The following is a 26,808-nucleotide window of genomic DNA, read 5'->3' as shown; positions in this document are numbered from 1 at the left end:
TCAAATTAACGCAACGTATTCAGATGGGTAGTAAGCATCACCTACGAATTGAGGGATGTGACATGTGATGTGGGCTGAACCGAACTTCAAATTGCAGCCATGGAAAAAAAAACATTAAATGAAAGGGGGAGGGGCAGAGGGGCGATGACCGTGAGATGGGATCATGGGGGAGCAAGCATGGCGTGGATTAGACCTACCTACCTCCAACCATCTTCCCAACCCCATTTGCACATTCAATCAGCGATTGCCCTTCTCACCTACACGCCTTTATCTCTCTGTCCCCCTCGTTCATGGATCCCTCCATCCTGCACATCACATTGACCCCGTCCCTCTTCCCTTCTAACCATTGGAGAAAGCGAAATCGAGAAAAAGACGAATAAAAAAAACGAATCTTGATTACAAGGAAGACCTTTTCTTGCAGAATAAAATAATGGGTTGAAAATTCTTGCGAAGCTCGGTCACGCAAGGGAGGGGGCGAGGGGGAGAGGAGGCGGGGGGGAGCGGTTGGTCGACCACTCGCTACCCAACTCACAGTCCAAGACTCAACACACGCCAACACAAAACGACACCCTCCGAGAAAACAAAGACGTGGGTGCCCTTGTTCTTTCTTTAACGTTTTCGTTTTTTAAGGTGAGCGGGTTGGGTTTCATGCAGGAGAAGTATGCGGGTCCCCATTTGGGGTTTGGGAGAGGGAGGAGGGGTTGTTTGCGGTTGTGTGATTTAAGAGGAGAAAGCGAGGGGAAAATGATTTTTTTGAGGGTGACTCACTCACCCATCGATTTCAATGCCCATCAATGGCGAGTATCGGGATTCTGGAGAGAGAGAGAGAAGATGTAGAGGGAGGAGGTGAGAGGTGAGGTTTTCTGGGTAGCTGCTAACTACTACCATCATCAAGAAAATAACAAAAAAGAAATAAGTTTTACCAGTAGGAGGAAGAGGGATGAAGTGGCAGGTACCGCGTGCTCGCTCTCGTTTAAATCCCTTCCGGGAATTGCAGTACCTCCCAATTCGCTCTAACTCAGACCTACCACCTTCCTCCCTCTGCGGCTTCTCTTCTCTCTCTTCCCGGTTCTCTTTTATTGAGAAGGGAGCTAAACGAACGAGTATAGGCCGACCCATTGGGTTCTTGATCGTGAATTGATCCTGGGTTCAGTCGATTCTTGATTCTCTCGGCTCGTTGATCCAGTCGAAGTGATGCTCGACGTGGGCACAGCCTGTTGAAGCGGCGTGATCTCAGCTTCTGTTCCTCCATTCAAGGTCCGTGAGAAGAGCTCTGACTTCGTTTTCTCGTTTTCTTTATTTTTGTGTTTTGGGGTTGTTTGTTGTGTGATTACTTTTTATTTCTCTGATTGTCTAAGTGGGAGTTGGTTTTACTCCCCCCAGCTGACTTAACTGGGTTGGTTGCTGGAGTAAATCCGGAGTAGCTCTGAATTGTGGAGAATGTTACTGCTTTACAGTGGAATCTCATTATTGAATTTTTTAGCAAAGTATGGATTTTGTGACGGCTCGGGAGTTTGTTAATCATTCTGCTGTTTGGCCACCCATTATGCTGTTTATGGGCATCCCTCCCTATGTGGAGGCCTTTTATTAGTAATTGAGGTCGGTGCAGTCCCGTGTATGAGGAATGTGCTGTTTACTTTTGGTCTGGTGGCTTTGAGTTGAAAATTGATTTCTTTGAGTGGTTGAGGACCTGTGCAATCCTGAATTTAGCTCTGTGTTTCTTGATTGTTATGTGGATGTTAAAACTCAGTGATAAAGAGTTCTTAATTCTTTCGAGGAGTCTCTAATGCCTGTTGATAGATATGCAGCCAAATGACTCTCTCTAGTGATTTAGTGAATCTGATAATAAACAGAGAACTTTGTTTTGGTTTAACGGGATGGCATACTTTTGCACTGAGTGTAGGTTAAATTATCGTCAAGCGAGTATGAATTTTGCATGGCAGTACAGTTCAATTTTGAAAGTCGATTGTTTTATGTAAAGTTCCATGTATTCTTTTGTTGCTTTGGGTTATCCTATCTTAATATGATCAAGGTGGATGAACCAACTTCATTTGCTTAAATCATTATGCACTCCTTTTGGTTTTCTGGCCATGCAGATGTCAGAAGCACAAAGGAAACCATCGCTGACTGGTCTTGGACGTGTAAATGGGTTCACAAATGGTGTACTTTCTGTTAGGAGCCCTGCTGCAATCTCTGCAGTGGATGAGTTCTGCAAAGCCCTGGGAGGCGAGAGACCAATTCATAGTATTTTAATTGCTAACAATGGAATGGCGGCGGTCAAGTTCATCCGTAGTGTCCGAACATGGGCTTATGAAACATTTGGAACTGAGAAGGCCATCCTGTTGGTGGCTATGGCGACCCCAGAGGACATGAGAATTAATGCAGAACATATCAGAATTGCTGACCAGTTTGTGGAAGTTGCCGGTGGGACTAACAACAATAACTATGCCAATGTTCAGCTCATTGTGGAGGTGTGTACAGAGACGCCCTAGTAATGTTTGATTGATCCCCTTCCTCTTAATCGATTTGGAATTGTATGGTAAGATATACTAGGTTAATTGCATGGGTACGCTTTGCCAAACATTGCATTTTTGTTTGAGTGCAATCGCTCTCTATTTCTATTGTGGTCTAGCCATGAGAAGAATATGTTCCTTGAGATAATTGGGAAAGCTTAAGACCATCGAGAGCTATAAAACTATATGGTTAAGGGCTTGGTGTGTTGAAACTCATTGCCCTGGGTACTAGTAAGTATTACATTCTCCAATTCATCTGGAAATTTTTATCTAAGACATTTCTTTTCTTACTTCTCGCCCTCCCGGAGCTCAGTTATCATGTAAGTCTTCAAAATATAGTGCCTCGATACTAGAAGGAAAGCACCTCCACCTAACAAGATTAAGTGATAATCCAAAATCGTTCAATTTCTAAAACAACAGTTCTTGAAGTGACGCCAGAAATTCCTGTGGACGTCTGATCATATGCATCTGCATGAACTTTGCAGATGGCAGAGATAACCCATGTGGATGCTGTTTGGCCTGGTTGGGGCCATGCATCAGAGAATCCTGAGCTGCCAGATGCATTAAATGCAAAGGGAATTGTTTTCCTTGGACCTCCAGCCATATCTATGGCAGCATTAGGAGATAAAATTGGTTCTTCTCTGATTGCTCAAGCAGCTGATGTACCTACTCTTCCATGGAGTGGTTCTAATGTAAGTAAATTCTTTCAAATTTCTTTACAATTTGTTCATTCTCCCATTGTCTTGGTTCCTAAATTCTGAGTTCACATGTTTCAGGTGAAAATGTCTCCCGATGGCTGCCTGGTATCAATCCCGGATGAAATATATAGGGAAGCTTGTGTATACACGACCGATGAGGCAATTGCTAGTTGTCAAGTTGTGGGTTACCCTGCAATGATTAAGGCATCGTGGGGGGGTGGTGGTAAAGGAATTAGAAAGGTACGCTCGACATGCCATTTTCCCATGTACCCTTGGAGCTGACTATAGTATGTTTTTTTATCAACCACGAGAACTTAAGGTAGCAAGCATATTAAAATTAATGTTCTGTAATTCGCCTCTAGGTTCATAATGATGATGAAGTGAGGGCATTGTTCAAACAAGTCCAGGGTGAAGTTCCAGGCTCGCCCATATTCATAATGAAAGTTGCTTCACAGGTCAGAAGCCTAGAGTTTCTGAACCTAGCTGAATTTCCTCTTAATAGTAAAGTCCCCCTATTCCTCCAATATCCTGAGGTCCTGACTTAAACATTGTTTTTATGAGCAGAGCCGACATTTAGAGGTCCAGTTGCTCTGTGATCAGCATGGGAATGTTGCAGCTCTTCATAGCCGTGATTGCAGTGTTCAAAGACGGCACCAAAAGGTAAATTACTTGGTAGATGATATATCCACTATGTCGACTGTGTACCTGTATGTGTCATGCATATGAAGAGAGGCTCTTGAACATGCATGCCAACACAGCAGTACAATATTCCCACCTCACTTCATGTGATTCTGGAGACTAAAATTTTTGGAAGTTCCCAATCTCATCCTTGACATGGTGCTTTGTTCGGAATAGATTATTGAGGAGGGCCCAATCACTGTTGCTCCTGTAGAAACGGTCAAAAAGCTGGAGCAGGCAGCTAGAAGGTTAGCTAAAAGTGTTAATTATGTTGGTGCAGCAACAGTGGAGTACCTGTATAGTATGGAGACTGGGGAATACTACTTTTTGGAGCTCAATCCTAGGTTACAGGTACTCAATAAGTGCTCTAATATCTAGCTTGTCCTACTTCATTCTAACTGGGTATCCAAGCTCTGTAGAATTACATATAGCTCTACACAGCTGGAATTTCTAGTTAAAATTTATATTTATACTCTGGTGCTATTCTGGTGCATTGAGTAGCTTTTCAGTTTTGGAAAATATCTTGATATACATGAAGGAAGCATTCTTCAGTAGGTTTGGTGAAACGAGTGAAAGATATGCTTACGTAAATCTTTGGCTTATTAAAGTCTCACACAAAAGGGGTTGGCCAAAACAAAACAAAGGAACACACTTTTGGTCTTGGGCAGGTTGAAATGTGATCACCCATTCTTATCTTCTCTAATCAATTTTCTCTGGGGTTGATATAATGTAATAAGTGTGATGTGTATTTCTCTTTCACTGAACTGTTGGATGGATTACTTCTGCTATAGGTTGAGCATCCTGTCACCGAATGGATTGCTGAAATAAATCTGCCAGCTGCCCAAGTTGCTGTTGGGATGGGGATTCCTCTGTGGCAGATTCCTGGTATATGATGTTACCTGACGTTATATATGTCCAAGTTTGTTTCTTGTATTAATTGTCAATCTTATCCGTCGTCTTCTTTTTGCTTCGTTTGGTTAGAAATAAGGCGGTTTTATGGAATGGGGCATGGAGGAGGTTATGATGCTTGGAGAAGAACTTCAGTTGTTGCTACTCCCTTTGATTTTGACAAAGCAGAGTCTACGAGACCGAAAGGTCATTGTGTAGCAGTCCGTGTCACTAGTGAGGATCCTGATGACGGGTTCAAGCCTACCAGCGGGAAAGTACAGGTTAGCAACCGGTTCCAAGAAATTCTAAATGCTTAAGATGATTCCAGTCAACATGACAGTACTTACTAGTTGGCTATGTACAGGAACTAAGTTTCAAAAGCAAGCCAAATGTGTGGGCTTACTTCTCTGTCAAGGTAAATTATTTGTGCAAGTTTATCAAGTAAAGATTGCTTTGAAATGCTCATCTGTTTATAATTGTAAATTTATTGTTGCAGTCTGGAGGAGGCATTCACGAATTTTCAGATTCCCAATTCGGTAAGTCCTAATGACAATATAATCCCATATGATTTAGCTAAAAAAATTTGTATTTGTTGTTTTAAGTACTTTGTTTGGTTGGAGGTTATGATGTCTGTGCTTTGATTTTGTTGTTCTGCCAAGCTACTATGCTTCTTTGTAATTGCTGAGTTGCTAACCGCTATTGATCTGTTTTACAACTGGACCGAAACTGTTTTAATGGGGTACATGTGAATGTAGAGAGTGCATATTAAGTGGTACATTACAGTTAACGGGGGAGTATGGGCTTTCATCTCACAGCATCACTTTGTTTTGGCTGCTGCTGGTCTATGCTATGATAGTGAATCATGCCTGACAACTTAAAAGTTGATGTGTGGTTTGTTAGCCTGCGAAGTTACTGTGCTTGATAGATCGTGAGAAGTATGCAGGAAAGACAAAGGGAATTAGCTACCACATCAAGCTAACATGCATTGGATTGCGATGCCTATGGATCTGAGAGACTAAGTTGGACCTATATTAGCGAGATAAATACGTATAACATCTGACATATGTTGTCTCAATCCCTATTGCATTTTCCCACCAGGACTTCTTGGCTGTAGTAGTCCTGGCTAATGACATACAAATTACTTTGCTAAACAACCAATGCATCCCATGTGGTCCTATACCTTGATGGTGTAAGTTCTCATATACTACTTCCCTTGATACGTTTTGTGCTATATGGAACAATACAAACAGGAGAGTATGTAATTTCATTATAGTTTTCACTGATAAAGGGATTTCATCAAGGGATCAACCTATTTTTCCTCGTTAAGTGAATGCTTCAGTGTGTATTTCAGTTGTTTGAAAGATGTGTCTGCATATCTTGACATTTTTTTATTCTGAAAAATGTCAACTTCTGAATGTAATTTTTTTATACTACTTCCCTTGATACGTTTTGTGCTATATGGAACAATACAAACAGGAGAGTATGTAATTTCATTATAGTTTTCACTGATAAAGGGATTTCATCAAGGGATCAACCTATTTTTCCTCGTTAAGTGAATGCTTCAGTGTGTATTTCAGTTGTTTGAAAGATGTGTCTGCATATCTTGACATTTTTTTATTCTGAAAAATGTCAACTTCTGAATGTTTTACTCTTGCTTCAGGACACGTCTTTGCATTTGGGGAATCCAGAGCTCTAGCAATTGCTAATATGGTTCTTGGGCTGAAAGAAATTCAAATTAGGGGTGAAATCCGTACTAATGTTGACTATACAATTGATCTTCTTCATGTATGTCTTGTCCAGGCTTTCTTTTTCGAACTCTATTTTTATGCGTGCGGTTTTAGTTTAAAGGCTATGATGTTTTGCAGGCTTTAGATTACAGAGATAATAAAATCCACACAGGTTGGTTGGATAGTAGAATTGCTATGCGGGTTAGGGCTGAAAGACCTCCCTGGTATCTCTCTGTGGTTGGAGGAGCGCTGTATGTAAGTGAAAATATTAAACATCTCTTCAGTTTCCGAGAATCTTTTGAATGCATCATTTACATCTTTTTCACTTCAGAAAGCATCTACAACCAGTACAGCTGTCGTGTCAGATTATGTTGGTTATCTTGAGAAAGGGCAAATTCCTCCCAAGGTACTTAAAGATGACCACAATGATGATTAAGATTCCATCTGAGTTGCCAGTAATGATTAAGTCAATTGATTTTTTTTTTTCCAGCACATATCACTTGTCAACTCTCAAGTGTCATTGAACATTGAAGGAAGCAAATATACGGTATGCAACTGATAATCATCAAGCTAGGTCACTTTCTGCTTATGCTGTCTTGGAGCCAAGTATAATCAATTGTCTGAACTCTCACAGATTGACATGGTCAGAGGCGGACCTGGAAGCTATAGGTTCAAGATGAATGAGTCTGAGATCGAGGCAGAAATACATACTTTACGTGATGGAGGTCTATTGATGCAGGCAAGCATGAATTTACATGACATGTCCATGTTGTTTCGCGGTATAGCCAGCTTATAGTGGTATCTGTTGGTGTCTTGGATAGTTGGGGTAGAGATGTTTCAGCTGATGGAAATGAAGAATCTATGTGCCATTCTAAGATCTTCATATTAGTTATCACATTAGAGATGCTTTAAGACATCCTAGATCAGATGAGGAAGCCTTGTGGCTTGTAATTGACTTAATCATTTCTATCTGTGTGGGGGACTGGTGTGCTACTATTGCACTTTCTGTTCGTATCATGTGTGGTCAGGGTTCTTAATCATTCCTTGGCAGAAAAAAGACTTTTGTTCTTAGAAAACTCCACTACTCAGTATTCTGAAAACTAGATCAATCTCTAAACTATTTTTTAAATCAACATTTGTACTTCAGAGGTCCTTTTACCCCCAGATTTTGTAATTACGCCTGCTCCTAGTATTATTGTCCATGAAGAGCCTGGGAAATTTTAATCTAAGCTGTGATGAAAAAGAGACAGCTACAAGCAGAAGAGTACCTCTTGTGGAAGGAGAGCGTTTGGCTCTGCTTCTAATTCCAAGTGAATGATGAAGTCTTATTATGTTTCTAGTGACAGTTCTTGTTACTTGTTGGACAAAAGCCAGCACATGCAATTTTTTTTTTTTTTTGGGTCAAAGCACATGCCATTTTTTAGGTTGCAAATGTTAGTATGATGGTACTCAGAGGTAAAGCTACTGCATAATTAGCACATTTAGTTGCCCTAGACAAATTCACTCATTTGCTTTATTCGTGCCCTTTTACTGTTATTTGGTTTTCCTTTTCCCTTTTACGCTATAAACAAACTACCGATAAGGCCACCAACTGTAATAGCAGGAGTTATCTTGTTTCTGGTGTATGGCCAATTTTCATTTTGACTATCTTCATGCATTGCACCTGAGTAATCGTCTATTTCGAAAGATTGTATTTTTTTTCATCGTTCTAGTAAGAAGTTGATTGTTCAATTATGTACAGCTGGATGGGAACAGTCATGTCATATATGCTGAAGAAGAGGCAGCTGGAACTCGTCTCCTGATTGATGGAAGAACCTGCTTGCTTCAGGTTAAGGAGACTCTTTCTTTTGTCCTTTTTGTGATCTTTTTGCCAAACTAGATATTCTTTCGAGCTCATTGACTGATTTTTGCATCTGGTATTTTAGAACGATCATGATCCTTCGAAGTTAGTGGCAGAGACTCCATGCAAGCTGCTTAGGTTTTTGATTTCTGATGGCAGTCATATAGATGCGGACACACCATATGCTGAAGTTGAGGTTATGAAGATGTGCATGCCCCTTCTTTCACCTGCTTCCGGAGTCATACAATTTGAAATGTCTGAAGGTCAAGCTATGCAGGTACATCAGAATGCTGGAAACTAGTGGGTAGTGTCCTGTTTACTATTGAACTTAATATGTTACTTTACTGTAGGCTGGTGAGCTTATAGCAAGGTTGGATTTAGACGATCCTTCTGCCGTAAGGAAGGCAGAACCTTTTCATGGCAGTTTCCCTGTCCTGGGCCCTCCCACTGCAGTTTCTGGAAAGGTTCATCAGAGATGTGCTGCAAGTTTAAATGCTGCCCGCATGATTCTCGCAGGTTATGAGCACAACATTGATGAAGTAAGCAGTCACTCCTCTTACTCGAGGTTGTGGATTAGTTTCTCCATTGATGATCCATCTTTCCCTATCCCATCTGCAGAGAGTCTGGCTTTGTTAGCTAAGATTGCGAGAATCATTTCCATGATGAATGAAGTGTCTTTCTCCAACTAAAAGCCTATTATCTATCTCAGGTAGTGCAAAATTTGCTTGCTTGTCTCGATAGCCCGGAGCTCCCTTTCCTTCAATGGCAAGAGTGCTTGTCCGTTCTGGCAACTCGCCTTCCGAAAGATCTCAGAAATGAGGTATAAGATTTTTGGTGGAGTATGACTTCATTCTTACTAGTTGAATCTTGAACTCAATTTATTTACTTTCTTTTGCCTTGTTAGTTGGAATCCAAATTTAAGGAGTTTGAAAGAATTTCAAGCTCTCAGATTGTGGACTTCCCGGCAAAGTTGCTCAAAGGCATTCTCGAGGTAAGTTCCTCACCATACCTACTTTGTTTCTGTTGAAGAATTATCCCACATCGATTGACAACGGGTTCTAAATGCTCTTTATATTCATGTGTTCTCTCTCCACCTAATAGCTTAAGCTTTTGGGTTGGACTTTCTAACATGGTATCAGAGCCAATGCTATCCCTTTCGCGAATGTGCGTGGTAAAAATTCCATGTGAATGTGCGATGTCAAAATTTCACGTGCTCCTCGTAATCCGACTTGCACGTGAGTGGGGGTGTTGAAGAATTATCCCACATCGATTGACAACGGGTTCTAAATGCTCTTTATATTCATGTGGTCTCTCTCCACCTAATAGCTTAAGCTTTTGGGTTGGACTTTCTAACAGTTTCAATCTTGTAGTGCATTACCATTGTCATATAAGTTCTTGTTTCTTTTTTCTTTTTAAATCAGGCCCATATATCCACCTGTCCTGAAAAAGAGAAGGCGTCCCAGGAAAGACTGATTGAGCCATTAATGAGCCTTGTGAAGTCTTATGAGGGAGGAAGGGAAAGTCATGCCCGGGTAATTGTTCAATCTCTTTTTGAAGAGTATCTCTCAGTTGAAGAACTATTCAGTGACAACATTCAGGTCAGTTCTCTTAATCAACAACAAAGATTTTGGGTTTCATATCCTAGCTTGACATTGCTTTGAGATCATAGGTTCAAGGGTAAATTGCTTTAACTTACTTGCTGGATTTGTATGTTGAGATATGCCATGGTCAGACCATTTTGATCTCTATAGAGTTTTTGTATTGGATCTGATCATCTGATAACTGATTGAAAGCATTTCAACCTGCTTCGTACCTTTTTTTATCATAATCAATTCCAGTCAAAACCCGAGACAAATTTTTTTGCAGGCTGATGTGATTGAACGGCTTCGGCTTCAATATAAGAAGGATCTATTGAAAGTTGTGGACATAGTCCTTTCTCATCAGGTCATCATTGTCTATCTTTGATTGCTTTCTGTGCATTGTATTCCTTTTTTATTATCTTTGGCTTGATCAGGTGCTGATGTGTGCTTACCGCAATGCAGGGTATAAAAAGTAAAAATAAGCTCATATTGCGTCTCATGGAGCAGCTGGTTTACCCTAATCCTGCTGCATACAGAGATAAACTCATTCGCTTTTCGGTTTTAAACCATACTAATTACTCTGAGGTTAGGCATGGCACTTCAGTTGTTCTAGCTTAAGTGCGTTAGTTCGATTGTTTGTCGATTCTTGGATTACTTCCAGGTTCTTTCTCCTCTAAGAATGTGTCAATTTATCATGCACAATTCATTGTTTCAGTTAGCACTTAAGGCGAGTCAACTGCTGGAACAAACTAAACTGAGCGAACTCCGTTCCAGTATTGCTAGAAGTCTCTCCGAACTAGAGATGTTTACTGAAGATGGTGAAAGCATGGACACCCCAAAGAGGAAAAGTGCCATCAATGAACGCATGGAGGATTTGGTGAGTACTCCTCTGGCAGTTGAAGATGCCCTCGTTGGCCTGTTTGACCATAGCGATCACACTCTTCAAAGGCGGGTTGTGGAGACTTATGTTCGTAGGCTATATCAGGTAGATGATCTAGACCTACCTTTTTCTGTTTATTTAGTTATTTTGATGTGCTTTGCTCATCCAATCTTATGTATCTCTGCCAGCCCTATCTTGTAAAGGGGAGTGTAAGAATGCAGTGGCACAGATCTGGTCTCATTGCTTCATGGGAATTCTTGGAAGAGCACATAGAAAGAAAGAACAATTCTGAAGATAAAACGTTTGACAAGCCATTGGTTGAGAAACATAGTGAAAGGAGATGGGGAGCCATGGTCATCATTAAGTCTCTTCAGTTTTTGCCGGCAATCGTCAATGCAGCCCTGAGGGAAACTACTCACAATGTTGATGAAGCAGTTCCAAATGGCTTGTCAGAACCGAAGTGTTTTGGTAATATGATGCACATAGCTTTAGCTGGAATTAACAATCAGATGAGTCTACTTCAGGACAGGTACTGTGCATTTTGCGCCTCTAATTAGAACTGGATTTTGTTACTGGAATGCACCAGACATTAAAAAAATCTTACTGCAAGATTTTATCAATTAGCAGCCACTCATGTTTCTTGATACTTGAAGATCAGCTGCCAGTGCAGATTAGTGAGAAATGTGTCTCAGGAAAGCAGAATAAAGGAGATCTGTTTGTGGTTTACTCAACCCAATATTTCTTATTGTTGGAAATTGCATAGTATGATGTAATCAATAACCCTTGCGTTAGGATTGCTTGCTCAATTCTGTGGCAAATAGAACCTGAAGTCCAGTTACTACCAAGCAAATCTCAATTGTTATTTGTGTCATGTATTACTCCAGTGGCGATGAAGATCAGGCTCAAGAAAGGATCAACAAATTAGCCAAGATACTTAAAGAGCAAGAATTAAGTTCCAGTCTACGAACTTCTGGCGTAGGAGTAATCAGCTGTATCATACAGAGGGATGAAGGGAGAGCTCCTATGAGGCACTCCTTCCATTGGTCAGCTGAGAAGTGCTACTATGAGGAAGAGCCTCTATTACGCCATCTAGAGCCTCCTCTCTCCATATACCTTGAATTGGTATATCTTCTCATCCTCAATCCTATTTTATTTCTTTGAAACTATAAATTGATGCAACTGATCCTATGGTCCATAATAAAATACAGGACAAGCTTAAAGGCTATGAGAATATCAGGTATAAGCCCTCCAGGGACCGTCAGTGGCATCTATACACTGTTAAAGACAAGCCCCTTCCAATCCAGAGAATGTTCCTCAGAACTCTGGTCAGGCAACCCACAACAACTGGTGGTTTCGCGTCATACCAGGGCCTCGATTTGGGATCATCAGGTTCTCAACTAGCTGTGTCCTACACTTCAAGGAGCATCTTCAGGTCCTTAGTGGTTGCCATGGAAGAGCTGGAACTAAATGCCCATAATGCTACTGGCAAATATGATCATGCTCATATGTACCTTTATGTTATACAAGAGCAACAAGTGAATGACCTCGTGCCTTATGCCAAGTAATTGTCTCTGATTTTACTCTGCTCTTTTATGTTCCTTTGAATGCCTGTGTGAGTCTTAGACTGAGCCACTGGCAGGAGAGTGGAAGTAGATGCCAAGCAAGAAGAAGCTGCCGTTGCACAGATCCTGGAAGGGCTGGCACGGGAAATTCATGCATCTGTCGGGGTAAGAATGCATCGGCTAGGTGTTAGTGAGTGGGAAGTGAAGCTGTGGATTGCATCTTCTGGACAGGCAAACGGTGCTTGGAGATTTGTGGTAACCAATGTAACTGGACACACATGCACTACTCATGTAAGTGTAACTTCTTTTTTGGGAGCATGTAAGTTTAACTTCTTATTTTGTTTTACAAAAGGTAAAAGAGGAAGCCTGATGTGCACAAATTATATTGACTGCGTAAATTTTTTCCTGAATTTGAATAGTACTCCAGAATTACTGTGGTAGTGTTTCCATCTCTTTCTAATTTAAATCGAAGTAAACTCAAGGTAATGGTGATTATATGGTCAGATAAATTTAGCAAAGACCACTCTTTGGAGTTTCTGTGCTTTAATATTTTCAGTTTGTCTGTTCATTTGGCTATCTTCCTGAGGATAGACTTCTAAGTTGTCATCATATTTACCTTGGCCTTGTTACTTGGGCTCCTAAACTTAGAGATGGGATCTTTGACACTACTTGTATTTTCTGCATCATCAGATTTACCGTGAACTCGAGGATTCCAGCACCCGCAAAGTGGTCTATCATTCAATCTCTGTGTGGGGCCCTCTACATGGAGTTCCAGTAAATGCACCCTACAAGCCCTTGGGAGCTCTTGAGCGAAAACGTCTCTCAGCCAGGACGAGCAACACTACTTACTGCTATGATTTTCCACTTGTGAGTATTCCTTGTACTTTTCTATAATTCCGATTGATGACAGAGCTTTGCTTAATTTGAAGTAGCTTGAGTTAACTTGGTTGAATAAAATTATTTTGCAGGCATTTCAGACAGCTCTGGAGATGGCTTGGGCATCCCATTCTCCGGATGACGACAACATCAAGAATAAGATGCTTCTCAAAGTAACCGAGCTGAAATTTGCTGATAAGAGTGACAGCTGGGGAACCCCTCTTGTCCCTGTAGAGCGCGAGCCTGGGAGTAATGATGTCGGGATGATAGGTTGGTGCATGGAAATGACTACTCCCGAGTTCCCTTCTGGGAGAACAGTTCTAGTTGTCTCAAACGATGTAACCTTTAAAGCAGGATCTTTCGGCCAAAAAGAAGATGCATTTTTCCATGCAGTCACTGATCTTGCATGTGCAAAGAAATTACCTCTGATTTATTTGGCAGCAAACTCCGGTGCACGTCTAGGGGTAGCGGAGGAAGTGAAAGCTCGATTCAGAGTCGGTTGGTCCGATGAATCGAATCCTGAGCGCGGTTTCCAGTACGTATATTTGACACCTGATGACTATGCTGAGATGGGATCATCTGTGATAGCACATGAGCTAAAGCTGGCTAAAGGAGAAACTAGATGGGTCATAGATACCATTGTCGGGAAGGAGGATGGATTAGGAGTAGAAAACTTGTCAGGAAGTGGGGCCATTGCTGGTGCTTATTCTAGGGCATACAAGGAGATTTTTACCCTTACGTATGTGACTGGCAGAACTGTTGGTATAGGTGCTTATCTTGCTAGGCTCGGGATGCGTTGCATACAGAGGCTTGATCAACCAATAATTTTAACAGGTTTCTCTGCCCTTAACAAACTTCTTGGCCGCGAGGTTTACAGTTCCCACATGCAACTTGGAGGTCCGAAAATTATGGCAACTAATGGAGTGGTTCATCTGACCGTTTCAGATGACCTTGAAGGGGTTTCATCCATCTTGAAGTGGTTAAGTTTTGTTCCTCCTCATGTTGGTGGTCCACTTCCAATCTGCAAACCCTTGGATTCCCCCGAAAGGCCTGTTGAGTACGTTGCAGAAAACTCATGTGATCCTCGCGCTGCCATTCGTGGTGTCTTGGATAGTAATGGAAATTGGGTTGGTGGTATTTTTGACAAGGATAGCTTCATTGAGACTCTTGAAGGCTGGGCAAGGACAGTGGTAACAGGACGAGCTAAGCTGGGAGGCATCCCTGTGGGAATTGTAGCAGTCGAGACCCAAACAGTAATGCAAGTCATTCCTGCGGACCCAGGTCAGCTTGATTCCCATGAGAGAGTGGTCCCGCAGGCTGGACAAGTATGGTTCCCGGATTCCGCCACCAAGACAGCTCAAGCAATTTTAGATTTCAACAAAGAAGAACTTCCTCTTTTCATCCTGGCTAACTGGAGAGGTTTCTCGGGCGGGCAGAGAGACCTTTTCGAAGGGATCCTGCAAGCCGGGTCAACAATAGTCGAGAACCTTAGAACATACAAGCAGCCTGTATTTGTCTACATCCCCATGATGGGTGAACTCCGTGGCGGGGCATGGGTGGTTGTGGACAGCCGGATTAATTCAGACCATATTGAAATGTATGCCGAGCGAACAGCCAAAGGGAATGTCCTCGAGCCAGAGGGGATGATAGAGATCAAGTTTAAGACCAAGGACCTTCTAGAGTGCATGGGTAGATTGGATGTAGATCTGGTCGGACTGAAGACAAAGCTGGAGGAATCTATAAAGGCTGGTGCTCTTGATGTGGCCAATTCGCTGCAGCAGAAGATAAAAGCCCGAGAGAAGAGCCTCTTGCCCGTCTACACACAGATAGCCACTAAATTTGCTGAACTGCACGATACTTCATTGAGGATGGCCGCGAAGGGGGTCATCAGAGAAGTCGTCGACTGGAAAACCTCTCGCTCCTTCTTCTACAGAAGATTGCATCGAAGAATTGCCGAAGCCTCATTCACCAAAACCGTGGAAGATGCAGGGGGCAATCAGCTCTCGAGGACATCTGCGTATGCCTTCATGAAGAGCTGGTTTGTGAATTCTGAGGTGGCAAAAGGTAGAGAAGATGCATGGAATGATGATGGACTATTCTTCTCATGGAAAGATGATACGAGAAATTACGAAGACAAGTTACAAGAACTGCGGATCCAGAAAGTACTGCAGCAATTGACAGATATTGGTAGCTCAGAGTCAGATTTACAAGCTCTTCCTCAAGGTCTCGCTGCCCTTCTAGACAAGGTAAAGCCCAAGTCATGCTTGATCTTTGGTTTCTGCAGATGTATGTGTATGTCTTTGTTAAATAAGCGTGAATGTGCATATCTAAGAGCTCAATCTAATTCTTGTTTTCAATTTAATGCAGATGGAGTCATCGAGCCGAGCGAGTTTGGTTCAAGAACTTCTCAAGGTGCTCGGTTGAACATGATTGCTGTACATCACCAAATTTTCGCCTCATTTTGGCGCGCGAACTCAGTGAAATCTTTGATTGTTATCAGCTATATGAATAACTTCTCCACATTGTGGATGAGATGTAGATCCTAGGACTAGTGCCCACCAGTCTGCTAAGTGTAAATCTAGGATGTAGGGTTGAAATAGGTTTTTCAATGTCAAGGGAGAGGAGGTGGCTCGTTTTGCAGGTTGTCTTTCCTTCATGGCTTGAACCATATCATTATTTCCAATTTCTGTAATTATGTTGTCAATAAAAAATGTGATAATTTTATTTTCCCACATATGATCTCTATCTCGAAGACCTAAGGTCATTTGTCCTCCAACCGAGAAATGGGTATTGTGCACCTTGATACGCAACCCACGATCACAACAGTTAAGTATGTACATGATTAATTTGGTCCGTCACGCATCACAAACATTACGAACACTGCAGGATAAACGGCTGAGGTTCCAACGAGTGAGTGAAAGACAACAGTAGATAATAAAAAGGTTTTTTATCTTTCTACCCTTTCCTTTCTTTTCTCTAGTATCTTTCTGGGTCGATAGTACAGAGAGGTAGTGGTGCATATCTTTCTTAAAGATAACACCATGACAATATCTTAACACAAAGTGCCCTTTTCATGCACCCATCTTCGGTAGACGATGTCTACTAGACATCCACTTGACCACTAATATGATGAGGACCCAAAAACCCACTACTCAACTGAAGGCTGAGCAAATGAACTCTTCTCTCATCTTCTTCAGTGCCCATGCTTGACCAAACTCTTTCCTCAAGCTTCTTCTACCAGTTTCGGAGAACAAGAAGAAACAGCCTCTGCAACTGTGAGGAATATCCTGTCCTCGCCGATTAAGTTTGCGAAGCCCGACGAGTGGAGCTTGTCGATGACCGCTGGTCCAGGATTCGCCAGGACAAGCTGCAGAAACAGAAAGATAAGCTCCAGGTAAGGCTTCATGCGTACCGCTCTCACAGAACACTTTGTTTTGAGGAAATTTTTTATGTAGAAATGAGTACGGGAAGTCCGAAATGTTCACCTGAATATCTCTCTTTTGAAGACTCTTATACAGCTCTTCCAAGGCATGGATGCCACTGGTGTCGATGTCGGTTACGGCTGGGGTTTAGGAAAAAACATATTAAAAAATGATGCACATAGACATGGCACGATGCGATTCTTTAAGTAGAGTAAGGGATATTGAGAAATTGCAGTGAAGAGCACTTACGGGACATTTCGACCAGCAAGAACTTTATTTGCGGTAGATAAGCTGCTTTTAGTTGTTCCTCCTCATCTCTCAACCACCTCAATATCCTGAGAAGAAAAACTGTTTAAGCTTAACAAGAATTTATGCTAGTCACGCTAGAATTTAAAAATACTGTTTCCCTCGTATGATATTTGTCAAATTGCTATTAGTCGATTCCAGTCAAGAGCTCCATCTCTGCAAAATCTAAAAATTTAGGTTCTTCAACTCCTGGCATGATGAGTTGTATATTATATCCATTAACTTCTGCATCTTTTAAATTTCGTTCTTAGGACGCCTAGGATAGGAATTTTTTCTTCTATTACTTCCAGTACATATGAACAAGTTTCTTCCCTCACATTAAAATTCTTGTGGGTCATGTCCAAGTAAAGTAATGATAAGGTTATTTTCACAGAACGAAGCATGAAATAGGTCGGAAGAAAAAATGCACGATGACAATTGTCTCGTGTTCTTAAGCCCGATCCTTCTTGCCTTTTCGCATGTAGAAACTAAATGAAAGGAAAGAAAAAAGAGAAATGTGTTACAGGAAGATAAAGAAAAGCCAGATGGCGCGGTTACCTCTCTTTGATGTAATTAGAGTTGGAGAAGTATATAGCAGAATCAACCCTGACAATCAAAATGCCAGGAACCTTCAGTGCATCTGGGTACTGTTGGATGTTTCTGTATACTGCTGTTCGAGGTATCTTTCCTAGGATTGCTGTTCTTGGTCTTGTCACTTGTAAAAGGATTTTAGCAAAGGATATCGCAACCTGTGGCCATACAAAGAAGGGACAATACGTGGAGTTCAAAGAACAGATTGGCCACAAGATAGCAGATAAAGGAAACTGAACTCCTGTTTCTTACCGCAATTAGGAGACCTATCTCAACAGAAGCGAAAATTACTCCAAGGAATGCCCCGAGACAAGCCACAAAGTCGAGCTTGTCAATCTTCCAAATGAGAATTGCTGCGTCGTAGTCAATTAGGCCAATGACAGCTGAAATAATGATGGATGATAGAATCGCATTCGGCGTGTACTTAAAGAGAGGGGTGATGAATTCCAATGTTAGGAACACGACGAAGGACATGATGATGTTGGAGACCGCAGTTTGGCACCCTGCCATGTAGTTCACTGCTGAGCGGGAGAAGGAACCTGCAATAAATTTTATGCTTACTTTTAGAAACAAGGAGAATGATAATCTTTCCAACTTACTGAAAATTGTGATGGGTGATGGTGTTAAATCTATGTTGGACACATAATTTCTTACCAGTTGCAACATAGCAAGAAGTCATTGACCCGACAACATTCATTGTTCCTAGTGCAACCATCTCTTTGTTCCCATCCAGTTGATAGTCCTTCATGGCTGCAAAAGTTCTTCCAATTGCAATTGCTTCCTGTTTTGTAGAGCCATAGAAAAGATCAAATTATTAGCTAGAAACTATAGAATCCCAGTGACCTGCTTACAAATTACATAAACATGCAAAGGAGAAGGAGGAGGTGGGAGGATTCCCTTACCGTTAATGCAATCATACCAGCCACGATACCAATCCTGAAACCTTTCAGAAGATAGTCCCCGCTAAAATATATTTCTTTCACGGATGAGGGATTGATTCCCTTCTCTATGTTCTTCACCTGCATATTTCACTGAAAATGTTAGTATAACTCTGTTACTACAATCCAACTTCTCAATCATCAGCATTAGCATTAAATTTTTCATCAATTAGATCATCAGCTAGTTAAGCTCCAAGAGTCAAGGAGTGGAAAGGTCTTACAATTTGAACGCCGTGCTTTTCTGCGTGGGTTATGTACACAAAGAAAGTGGCCAAGATGACCGATATCAATGGGGCAATTGCAGGAACCCAGAAAAATTTCCTGTTCTTCTTTCCCTGTTTATCACACCCATCCCCAAGTAAGAAAAGAGTTGAACAACACATTCATGTATTACTTGAATGAAACTGAAGGTATATATACTTACAATGTACTTGGCAAACAGAAGAAAACCCAAAAATGATGCTCCAATTACTATGGTCTGCCAGTTCCACTGAAAAAGAACAGCTTACCTTTTAGTGATCTAGTCTAGGAAAGGAAAGAATTAGAGAGAGAGAGAGAGAGAGAGAGAGAGAGAGAGAGAGAGAGAGAGAGAGAGAGAGAGAGATTACTCCATGATGGACTGATCCCCAAACTGAGTGCATAACCGATATAATATCAGTTTTTTTTGTAAAATCTTTTATGCCAAGAAAACCTTTAAGCTGCTGGAGTGCAATAGTAATGGCAGCTCCACCCATAAAACCAACGATGGCAGCATGGGATAGGAAATCAATCAAGAAACCCAACCTAAAGAAAGAAACCTTTAGCCCTTGGACAATGATGACATAAAACTTCCAATATCATGACATAGATGCCATTACATGAGCAGAAAATAGAAAAAGTAGAAAGATAGAGCTCTGTCTGAGAACCGAGAAGCTAGCTATAACTGTACCTGAAGAAACCAAGGGTGAATTGAGTTATCCCCGCGAAAAAAGTTGCCGTGAAGGCAAGTCGGCGATACTCAACTGGATTTTTCGTCGGATCAATCTCATTCTGCAGCAGTGTTCCCAACAAAAGAGACACCACGGCAACTGGTCCAATGGCTATATCTCTTGAACTACCCATGAAGGTATATATTAATGGCGGAACGAAACTGCTATCTGAAATCATTCAAGATATCTAGATATCACTTTCAGCAGCTCAAGAATGTAGGAGGAAAGGATTAGTATTGAGGGCGTCAAGCAGCTTATAGTCTATAGCCTACAGGTAAGTGTTCACTTACAAAGTCCATACTGCGGAGCCAAATTCGCAAGCTTTGCATACCCAATGTCCTGTTTTTCCATCGAGTGAAACATTAATGATGTTCTATTTAACTTTTCGGTTATATAAAAAGACTCGAAAATTTTATCTACCTGTGGAATGCAGAGACTTGCAATGGTGAGTCCGGCGATAAGATCTCCTTTGAACTTTTTAAGATTGTAACTTCTTCCCCACTCAAGAATAGGAAAGATGGCCTGAATTCCTAGAACCAACTTCCGAGACTGGGGCTGGTCCTTAAAAGGGCGTAGAGGGTCGTCAGCAAAGAACGTTTCTTTGACAGTGGATGCGAATTCCTTGAAGAGTTTCTGCCGGGGAGGGACTCCCACTTTGTGAATGTGATGCTCATTTGGTGAGTGTTGGTTCACCGATGACTGTCTTTTAGCATTGATTTCTTTCGCTTCATTCTTCTCATCACTCAAAGGACCAACGGAAGCCATGGGAGATGAATTCGACTGTTTTCAGGACATAAAAAAACAGATAGAGATTCTCATAAGGAGTTGAATGCTGAATTACTCTTCCAAATAGCAAAAGCTGACGAACAAAAACTGCACAACTATCCTAACTTTGTTGTCTCAGCACTTTTCCTTAATCAAGCAACGCTAGCAGTTCATGTCTATGTTATTGTTATTAGTAAGAAGAGCAAAATTCGGACTTACAACAGAGGATACCCAGTTAGAAGAGGGTGGAAGCTCTAAAGTTCAAAGCTCAACCAAGTGAAGCACCTTGAAGCTAATATAAAGAACTATAGCCCAAGTGTAAGAAGATGATGTTCTGAATGTGAATGCCCTTATTGATCTGTAAGAAGCCTGAGAAGCTAGTTTCTGCTTAAATAAGTTATGAGCAAAACCGGGTCAAACTTCCCTATATGAGAGAGAGAGAGAGAGAGAGAGAGAGAGAGAGAGAGAGAGAGAGAGAGAGAGAGAGGAGTTATCCACCGCCCGCCTGATATTATGAACCTAAATCTCTTCACAGTCACATTCATAGAAGACATGGAGTGGAAGTTAAAGTTTTCTGATATATTGATTTAGCAGGCATGGATTATTCTATGCCCCAGAAATTGATGGTAGGCAATTGATGATCTTCCCATTATGGCTCTTGTGGCTTTTCGAATGAATTGAATGAATTAGCATAAAGTGTCCTTTTCGAAGGTGTTGACTCAAAAGGCATAATAGGTGGCCACTAGAGAAGTTTGACAGATTGCCATCACTGTTCACGTCACTTCCCGTTTTATCTTTTTCTTTGATTTTGTTGCACCTTGCCATTTGAAACATCGAACTAAACTTGTTCCCACTTCAACCCCACCAGCCACTTGGAAAGAGCGTCCTGAATAAAAACATTGGTTCAACTCATGCCTCCTCATGTCCTTGGACCCATGAGACTGCAAGAACTCTTTTCCAAGAACCAAGAGCAAGGTTGTGTATGAGAGTGAACCATTGAATTGAACCATTAGTTCGTCACTTTTGGCCCAGATAAAGTGGCCCCTTTTTCCCATGCCTGTTTGGTGTTGGAAAAGCTCAGATTTTTGTAGTCTATTGATCTTCTTCTCTCTCGCAATAAAAGGGTTAATAACTTGTGTTTCATCAATGCATTTTCTGTCAATGATCATGTGGGACATAGAAGCATCAAGCCCGCGAATCTCTGCAAAAACAATTTGGCTTTCCCTTTTGGAAATCTCAGAAGCCATAAAGTTGACTAAATCACTCATCTCATTATTAACTATTAACACAGCTATGCTCACTTTTAATATTCAACTCCTATTCTGTCAGAAAACAGCCTGTTCTTGCTACTGCTCACTTCTTGTCCACAGGCTAAAGAAGTACTACTAAAAAAGGGAATAAGCTTTTTCACTCGACCACTATTATGCCGAGATGAGAATATCATATTTGTTAGGCCCATCACAACATATATATAAAAAGACAACCACAGTAGAATCCGCCGAAACGTAGTGAGCTCGGCCCTCATCGCGTCGGTCATGAAATGAATCTGTTCAAGATTTTTCTATCCCAAGAACCACCTCTTTTTCACAAGAACTTTCAAACATATCCCTATCGGATCTAAAACAGTCGTGTCCTTTTGCTTCTTCAGATGGAGAAGTTAAAATGAAAAAGAAAGCGTTCTTCTGAACAAAAGTGAGTGCATGTCCTCTCTCGTGCGAGGGAATAAAGTATTCCTTACCTCCTTCATATGCTTCTCACGACCACCGTCGATAGTGGGTGGCAAAGAAAAGAAGATTTCAGGTCAGGCCCTACGCACACTCAGAGGCCTTCCTTCTCCAACCCCAATTCTTGATGATCTCTCTGGTACTGTAGGACTCAGAAGAAGAAAAGTTGGGGCGAAAAGAAACACTAGACAAACAAAAAAGGACGTCTCAATAGCTCTGTGCACATAATTGTTAAGGAAGAAAAAAAATGGCACCAACCCACCGCCATTTATTACCCTTCTTTTCTTTTCAGGGGTCTCCCAACCGCACTCCCTCGACGACGATGCATCGCGCTGCGATGAACTTCTCCACGAATACGAGGAAGATTCACGGGAGAGAGCCTCAAACGTCCGCGTTCACCGAAGTCCCTCACGAGACCTTGATTAGCACAACCTCCCGCTGTACATGATCTGACCCAAACTGGAAACTGGGATCATCCCAAAGCGGGCGAGGACGGTTCAAAGGAAGAGCCTTCGTCAACGTCCACGTTCACTGAACCGCTCCGCAGTACCTTTAATTAGGACAACCTCGCTGTGCAAAGATCAACCCAAATGGGAAAACACTCTTTCCTCGATTTCTTCCCTCTTCTGCTTGGTTGCCGAGAAAGATTTGGCCTTCGACATCCTCTCGGCAACCGGCTTGAGCAGACGGGAAAAGCGAAAGAAAAGAAGAACAAGAAAACAAAGGGGGGGAGATAATATCTAAACAGAAGAAAATCACCCCCAAAAAGAAAATTTCGTGGGAAAAGAAGAAAAGAAACAGGAATTGAAGGGCTTTTTTTATATATCAGGAGGAAATATTTGGTTTAATATGTCGATACTTGCGATAAATTTATTTCGAATTAATTTTTACGATCACAAAATATCTCAAATTTGTATATTACTTGCGATAAATTTACCCTTCATTAGTATCCGTTAAATTTTACTGTCAAATTACAGAGTTAAACGACAAGTAATATATAAGTCTGGGGTTTTACCGTCCGGTTGTCACGTGTACACGAGTTTGTAGATTTTTTTTATATTAATTCAATTTAACGGAGGTTAAATTTATTATAAGTATAATAATTTGGAGTAAATTTAACATAAATATATCAATTTAAATTTTTTAATGATCAAAAAATTAATTTAGGATAAATTTATTATACATATATACGAGGTCGAGAATTTTCGTCGTGTTAACCAAAAATAATTTTTGCCAAGGTTGGTCGCCGTCCGTTTCAGAGACGCGTGTCGTTTTTCTTCGCTCCTTCCGAGGATTCTGACTAAAGAAGGGCGGTATTTCACACGGGATTGCCACCCCCCACGTGGCGGCGAAAAGTCGGATGCGTGGACTTTGACTGCGCTTCAGTGGGCCCCCCACCCCCCGGCATCTTTCCTTCCCCGGCAGTTCTGACCAGTTCTGTCGTCGTCGAGGTGGCGCTGTTTTTCCGCTCCCCCGCGCGTGGGGGCCCGCACGTGCGGCGTGCGTTCCGCGGCCGGGGGGGTTGTTGGGACTTTGGATCCGGACGCGATGACGGCTCGGTTCGGTTGCCCCGATCGGGTCGCAAGGGCTGCACGTGATTTTTCCATAAATTTTTTTTAAAATCAAACGAAGATTTTCAACTTTGACGAACAATAGTGGATAAAATTACTGTTCACTTTTCCCAAACTGTAAAACAACCGAACCGAACGCTCGGTTATTCGTGCATTTACATTTCCTTATCGGTTTTATTCCGTTAAAATGTATCCATGTTCTCTTGGTGATGATGCCGTCGAAAATCGCTGATGCCGTCGAGGATGAGTGTGGACCGGCTACGCACTTGGTTGATGCTGCGGCGAATAGTCTCCCATCAAAGTGGATATGATTTGAATCGAGCATTTTGTCGCGTGCAAGAGCTCTCGTGGTCATTTTTTTTTAGGCGGGGGCAAAAAGATACTTTTTTTTTGTCGAGACATGAATTTTCTATTAAATTTGAACCTCGAATGGATAAATAATTGACCTCATATGATGTACGGAATTTCTTTTGATACTGGCAATTCATCGTCTTAATATCCTAAATAATATATCGGAAATGAAAAATCCCGTAGATGTCACATTTTCATAATTCTGTTAATGCTTGGAAGAAATAAAAAGCGCGTGCAAAAGTGAAAGCTCTGGTCGCCGCACTTTTAGACCATGTACATTGAGCCGTGCAAGAATGACGTATACTTTTAGTACCAAATGTATGTTATTCTCCATTACAAGAATTAAAGATAATTCGAAATATGCGAACATTAACATTTAGTGCCGCAGCAAATTGAGATACTATTTTATCGTGATGGGAATTTCGTTGGCCAAAGTTTAACGCAATTCAACGGTGGCTCCTTGTGACCATTCAAATGCATAATTACTAGCGCGATCAAATCTTGTGACCTATTTGTATCGGAACGTGGTCGGTTCTCTCATCGATCTAGCTTTCCGATAAATACAGGTCAAACACTCCCTGTATTACCGTCGGTCGAGACATGTAATGAATTAAAAAAAACCATGTTGATACATAGTATTGAAGCCGAAATCGTAGAATATGTAAGATGATGGTCAAACTCCAATTATTCAACCTCACATTGTAAGATACTTCAGTGTGGAAAAAATGAGCAAACGTTAGTCCAATTACAACCTACTTCACCGCAATTTCAATCCTTCTATTATTTTTTATTTGGACATACGTCACATTCGTGTAGCAGATTCTCTTGCTTGCAGTCTAATTCAAATGATTACGCATGGTCAAATTCATGGAAACTTGAATGAGACGGGCTAATTATTTTAGAAGTTCCACATTTTAAAACTTTTAGAAAACTCTACCATTGCAGCACACGCCAAATATACACGTCGATCGATTGTCAAAGTCACACGTCATCACGAGCTTCTGCTTAAGCGCAAGCCAATCTCCTCGGCGTGGACTTACACAAAAAACAAGAGTCAACTGTTACCTCGCAATGTCTTTTTGCAAGGGGGGTGATTAGAGGTGGAAAAACCGAATGGATTGGGTTAAGGTCAATTTTGATTTCAGGTAGAGCAAGAAGGGGAGAGGGGTTGGGGACGACCGTCCGGCCATTAGGTTTACGATCAGGTTTAATGTTCATGTCTTGTCGTGGACACAGGCGGGTTTTTAGTTAGGGATAATTGCACAAATGATTTTCGAATTTTGACCTAATGCTCAATATCGTCCTTAAACGACTGTTTGATCATTAGATTTACGTTCAGGTCTAATCTTCATGTCCTCTTGTTGATAGGGGTGGGTTTTTAGTAAGGGATAATTTCACAAATGGTCCATGAACTTTGATGCAATGTGCAATATCATTCTTGACCTTTTAATTTGTTCAACGTGATACTTGAACTTTAGCCCAACGTGTGATGTCATCCCTGAAATTATTCAATGTGGTTCCCGAATTTTTTGTACATGTTCAATCTAGTTCTTGTACTATATGTAAATATCCAATGTTCATACACTACATTAAGCATTTGCATATAATCAATTTCATATAGTCTAGAGACTAAATTGAACATGTACTAAAAGTTCAGGGATATATAACATCAAACAGATTAAAAGTTTAAGGACGATATCGCATATTAGGTTAAAGTTCATAGATCATATCGAACAAATTAAAAGTCTTGGAATGATATTGCGCGTTTGATCAAAATTCAGGGATAATTTATGCCATTTTCCTTTGGGTTAGGACCACCAAAAACCCCAAATTGGTACACGTGTGACAATTTTACCCTGAACTTTTTTTTTGACCACCAAAAATCCCAAACTGGTACACATGTGACAATTTTACCCTGAACATACCCCAAAAAACCCAAAACTGGTACACTTGTGATAATTTTATCCTGAACTAAAATTTTAATATTATTTTTTTATTTTTTTGAATTTTTATTAATTATTTTGTTTTTTCTTCATCTTCAACCTTTGGCCGGTCGCCGGACCGGCGACTGGCCAGAGGAGGAAACCGGCGAGGTCGGCCCCGCGGGCTGCTGGCGAGGGCAGCCCTTGCCGGCGTCGGGCGAGGGCGACCCTCGCCTGAGTCGGGAGAGGGTTGCTGTCGCCGGATCTGGCGAGGGCAACCCTCGACTGCGTCGGGCGAGGGATGCCCTCGCCGGCGTCGGGCGAGGCCAGCCCTCGCCTGGGCGGGCGAGGGCAACCCTCACCTGAGTCGGGCGAGGATAGCCCTCGCCCTACTCAGGCGAGGGTCGCCCTTGCTGGGGGGCGAGGACGACCCTCGCCCGACCCGGCGAGGGCCGCCCTCGCCGGATCCGCGAGGTCGGCCCTCGCACGAGTCGGGCGAGGGCCGCCTCGCCGTGCCTAAGAAGGTCGAGCCTTGCTAGCGGCCGACGGGGCCGACCTCGCCGGCTTCCGCCTCTGGCCGGTCGCCGGTCCGGCGACCGGCCAGAGGTTGAAGATGAAGAAAAAAAAAAGAAAAGAAAAGAAAAGAAAAAATAAAAAAATTCGAAAAAATAAAAAATAATATTAAAAAATTATTAGTTCGGGATAAAATTGTCACAGCTGTACCAGTTTGAGGTTTTTTGTGGTTAAAAAAATAGTTTAGGGTAAATTTGTTACGGGTTTACCAGTTTAGAGTAAAATTGTCACAGGTGTACTAATTTGGGGTTTTTGGTGGTAAAAAAAAAAGTTCAGAGTAAAATTATCACACATGTACCAGTTTAGGATTTTTTGTGGTATTAACCCTTTTCCTTTTAGTAGTCCAGCCCAAGCCCCAAACGGTCGGTCCACTGGGCCTTGAATTATATCTTTAATTTGTTTAAAGTCTGCCTACTGTCCCAAGATTAGCCCTGCAACTCGAGTTTCGTCAGAGAG

At 41.7% G+C, this 26,808-nt stretch overlaps 2 protein-coding genes across 4 annotated transcripts; one reads left to right on the top strand and one right to left on the bottom strand.

Moving 5' to 3' along the window:
• Nucleotides 1-705: 705 nt before the first annotated feature.
• LOC115675018 (acetyl-CoA carboxylase 1-like) lies at nucleotides 706-15,974 on the top strand. The gene is made up of 32 exons (XM_030597602.2): nucleotides 706-1,257; nucleotides 2,097-2,471; nucleotides 2,999-3,205; nucleotides 3,290-3,451; nucleotides 3,574-3,666; nucleotides 3,776-3,871; nucleotides 4,067-4,240; nucleotides 4,681-4,774; nucleotides 4,871-5,058; nucleotides 5,142-5,192; nucleotides 5,274-5,313; nucleotides 6,438-6,562; nucleotides 6,643-6,759; nucleotides 6,836-6,910; nucleotides 6,995-7,051; nucleotides 7,139-7,243; nucleotides 8,246-8,332; nucleotides 8,430-8,621; nucleotides 8,695-8,883; nucleotides 9,054-9,164; nucleotides 9,249-9,335; nucleotides 9,766-9,942; nucleotides 10,211-10,288; nucleotides 10,387-10,509; nucleotides 10,640-10,909; nucleotides 10,993-11,333; nucleotides 11,689-11,926; nucleotides 12,013-12,365; nucleotides 12,444-12,657; nucleotides 13,057-13,233; nucleotides 13,335-15,488; nucleotides 15,610-15,974. The coding sequence occupies exons 2-32, from the start codon at nucleotides 2,097-2,099 to the stop codon at nucleotides 15,664-15,666; spliced, it is 6,807 nt and encodes a 2,268-aa protein (XP_030453462.1). The 5' UTR covers nucleotides 706-1,257; the 3' UTR covers nucleotides 15,667-15,974.
• A 200-nt stretch (nucleotides 15,975-16,174) lies between these two features.
• Nucleotides 16,175-22,652, bottom strand: LOC115675019 (sulfate transporter 1.3-like). Of its 3 annotated transcripts, XM_056317278.1 has the most exons (15): nucleotides 22,190-22,652; nucleotides 21,950-22,067; nucleotides 19,867-20,226; nucleotides 19,737-19,785; nucleotides 19,407-19,614; nucleotides 19,087-19,261; nucleotides 18,903-18,968; nucleotides 18,700-18,813; nucleotides 18,443-18,559; nucleotides 18,195-18,321; nucleotides 17,793-18,079; nucleotides 17,508-17,698; nucleotides 16,914-16,999; nucleotides 16,728-16,804; nucleotides 16,175-16,609 (listed from the first exon to the last, which is right to left on the bottom strand). In XM_056317278.1, the coding sequence occupies exons 2-15, from the start codon at nucleotides 21,956-21,958 to the stop codon at nucleotides 16,466-16,468; spliced, it is 2,010 nt and encodes a 669-aa protein (XP_056173253.1). In that variant the 5' UTR covers nucleotides 21,959-22,067; nucleotides 22,190-22,652; the 3' UTR covers nucleotides 16,175-16,465. The 3 variants fall into 3 exon arrangements, with proteins under 3 accessions (XP_056173253.1, XP_030453465.1, XP_056173254.1); XM_030597605.2 differs by lacking the exons at nucleotides 21,950-22,067; nucleotides 22,190-22,652 and adding an exon at nucleotides 20,431-20,662; XM_056317279.1 differs by lacking the exons at nucleotides 21,950-22,067; nucleotides 22,190-22,652 and adding an exon at nucleotides 20,497-20,662.
• Between the last annotated feature and the right edge of the window lie 4,156 nt (nucleotides 22,653-26,808).

The sequence above is a fragment of the Syzygium oleosum genome, unplaced genomic scaffold (genome assembly GCF_021117445.2).
Source record: "Syzygium oleosum isolate NSW1041296 unplaced genomic scaffold, Sole_v2.1 Sole_v2.13, whole genome shotgun sequence".
Taxonomy (NCBI): Eukaryota; Viridiplantae; Streptophyta; class Magnoliopsida; order Myrtales; family Myrtaceae; genus Syzygium; species Syzygium oleosum.
The sequence above is the reverse complement of the archived record's forward strand: the minus strand, read 5'-3'. Positions and strand labels throughout refer to the sequence as shown.

Excerpts from the sequence above, each read along its gene's own strand:
- LOC115675018 (XM_030597602.2), top strand. The coding sequence starts at position 2,097 with ATGTCAGAAGCACAAAGGAAACCATCGCTGACTGGTCTTGGACGTGTA. Across the intron at positions 4,241-4,680 it reads AGCTCAATCCTAGGTTACAG|GTTGAGCATCCTGTCACCGA; the intron begins GTACTCAATAAG and ends CTTCTGCTATAG. Across the intron at positions 9,943-10,210 it reads TATTCAGTGACAACATTCAG|GCTGATGTGATTGAACGGCT; the intron begins GTCAGTTCTCTT and ends ATTTTTTTGCAG.
- LOC115675019 (XM_056317278.1), bottom strand. Across the intron at positions 19,615-19,736 it reads GGCTCCGCAGTATGGACTTT|ATAGCAGTTTCGTTCCGCCA; the intron begins GTAAGTGAACAC and ends GAATGATTTCAG. Across the intron at positions 17,000-17,507 it reads TCTAATTACATCAAAGAGAG|GATATTGAGGTGGTTGAGAG; the intron begins GTAACCGCGCCA and ends TTTTCTTCTCAG.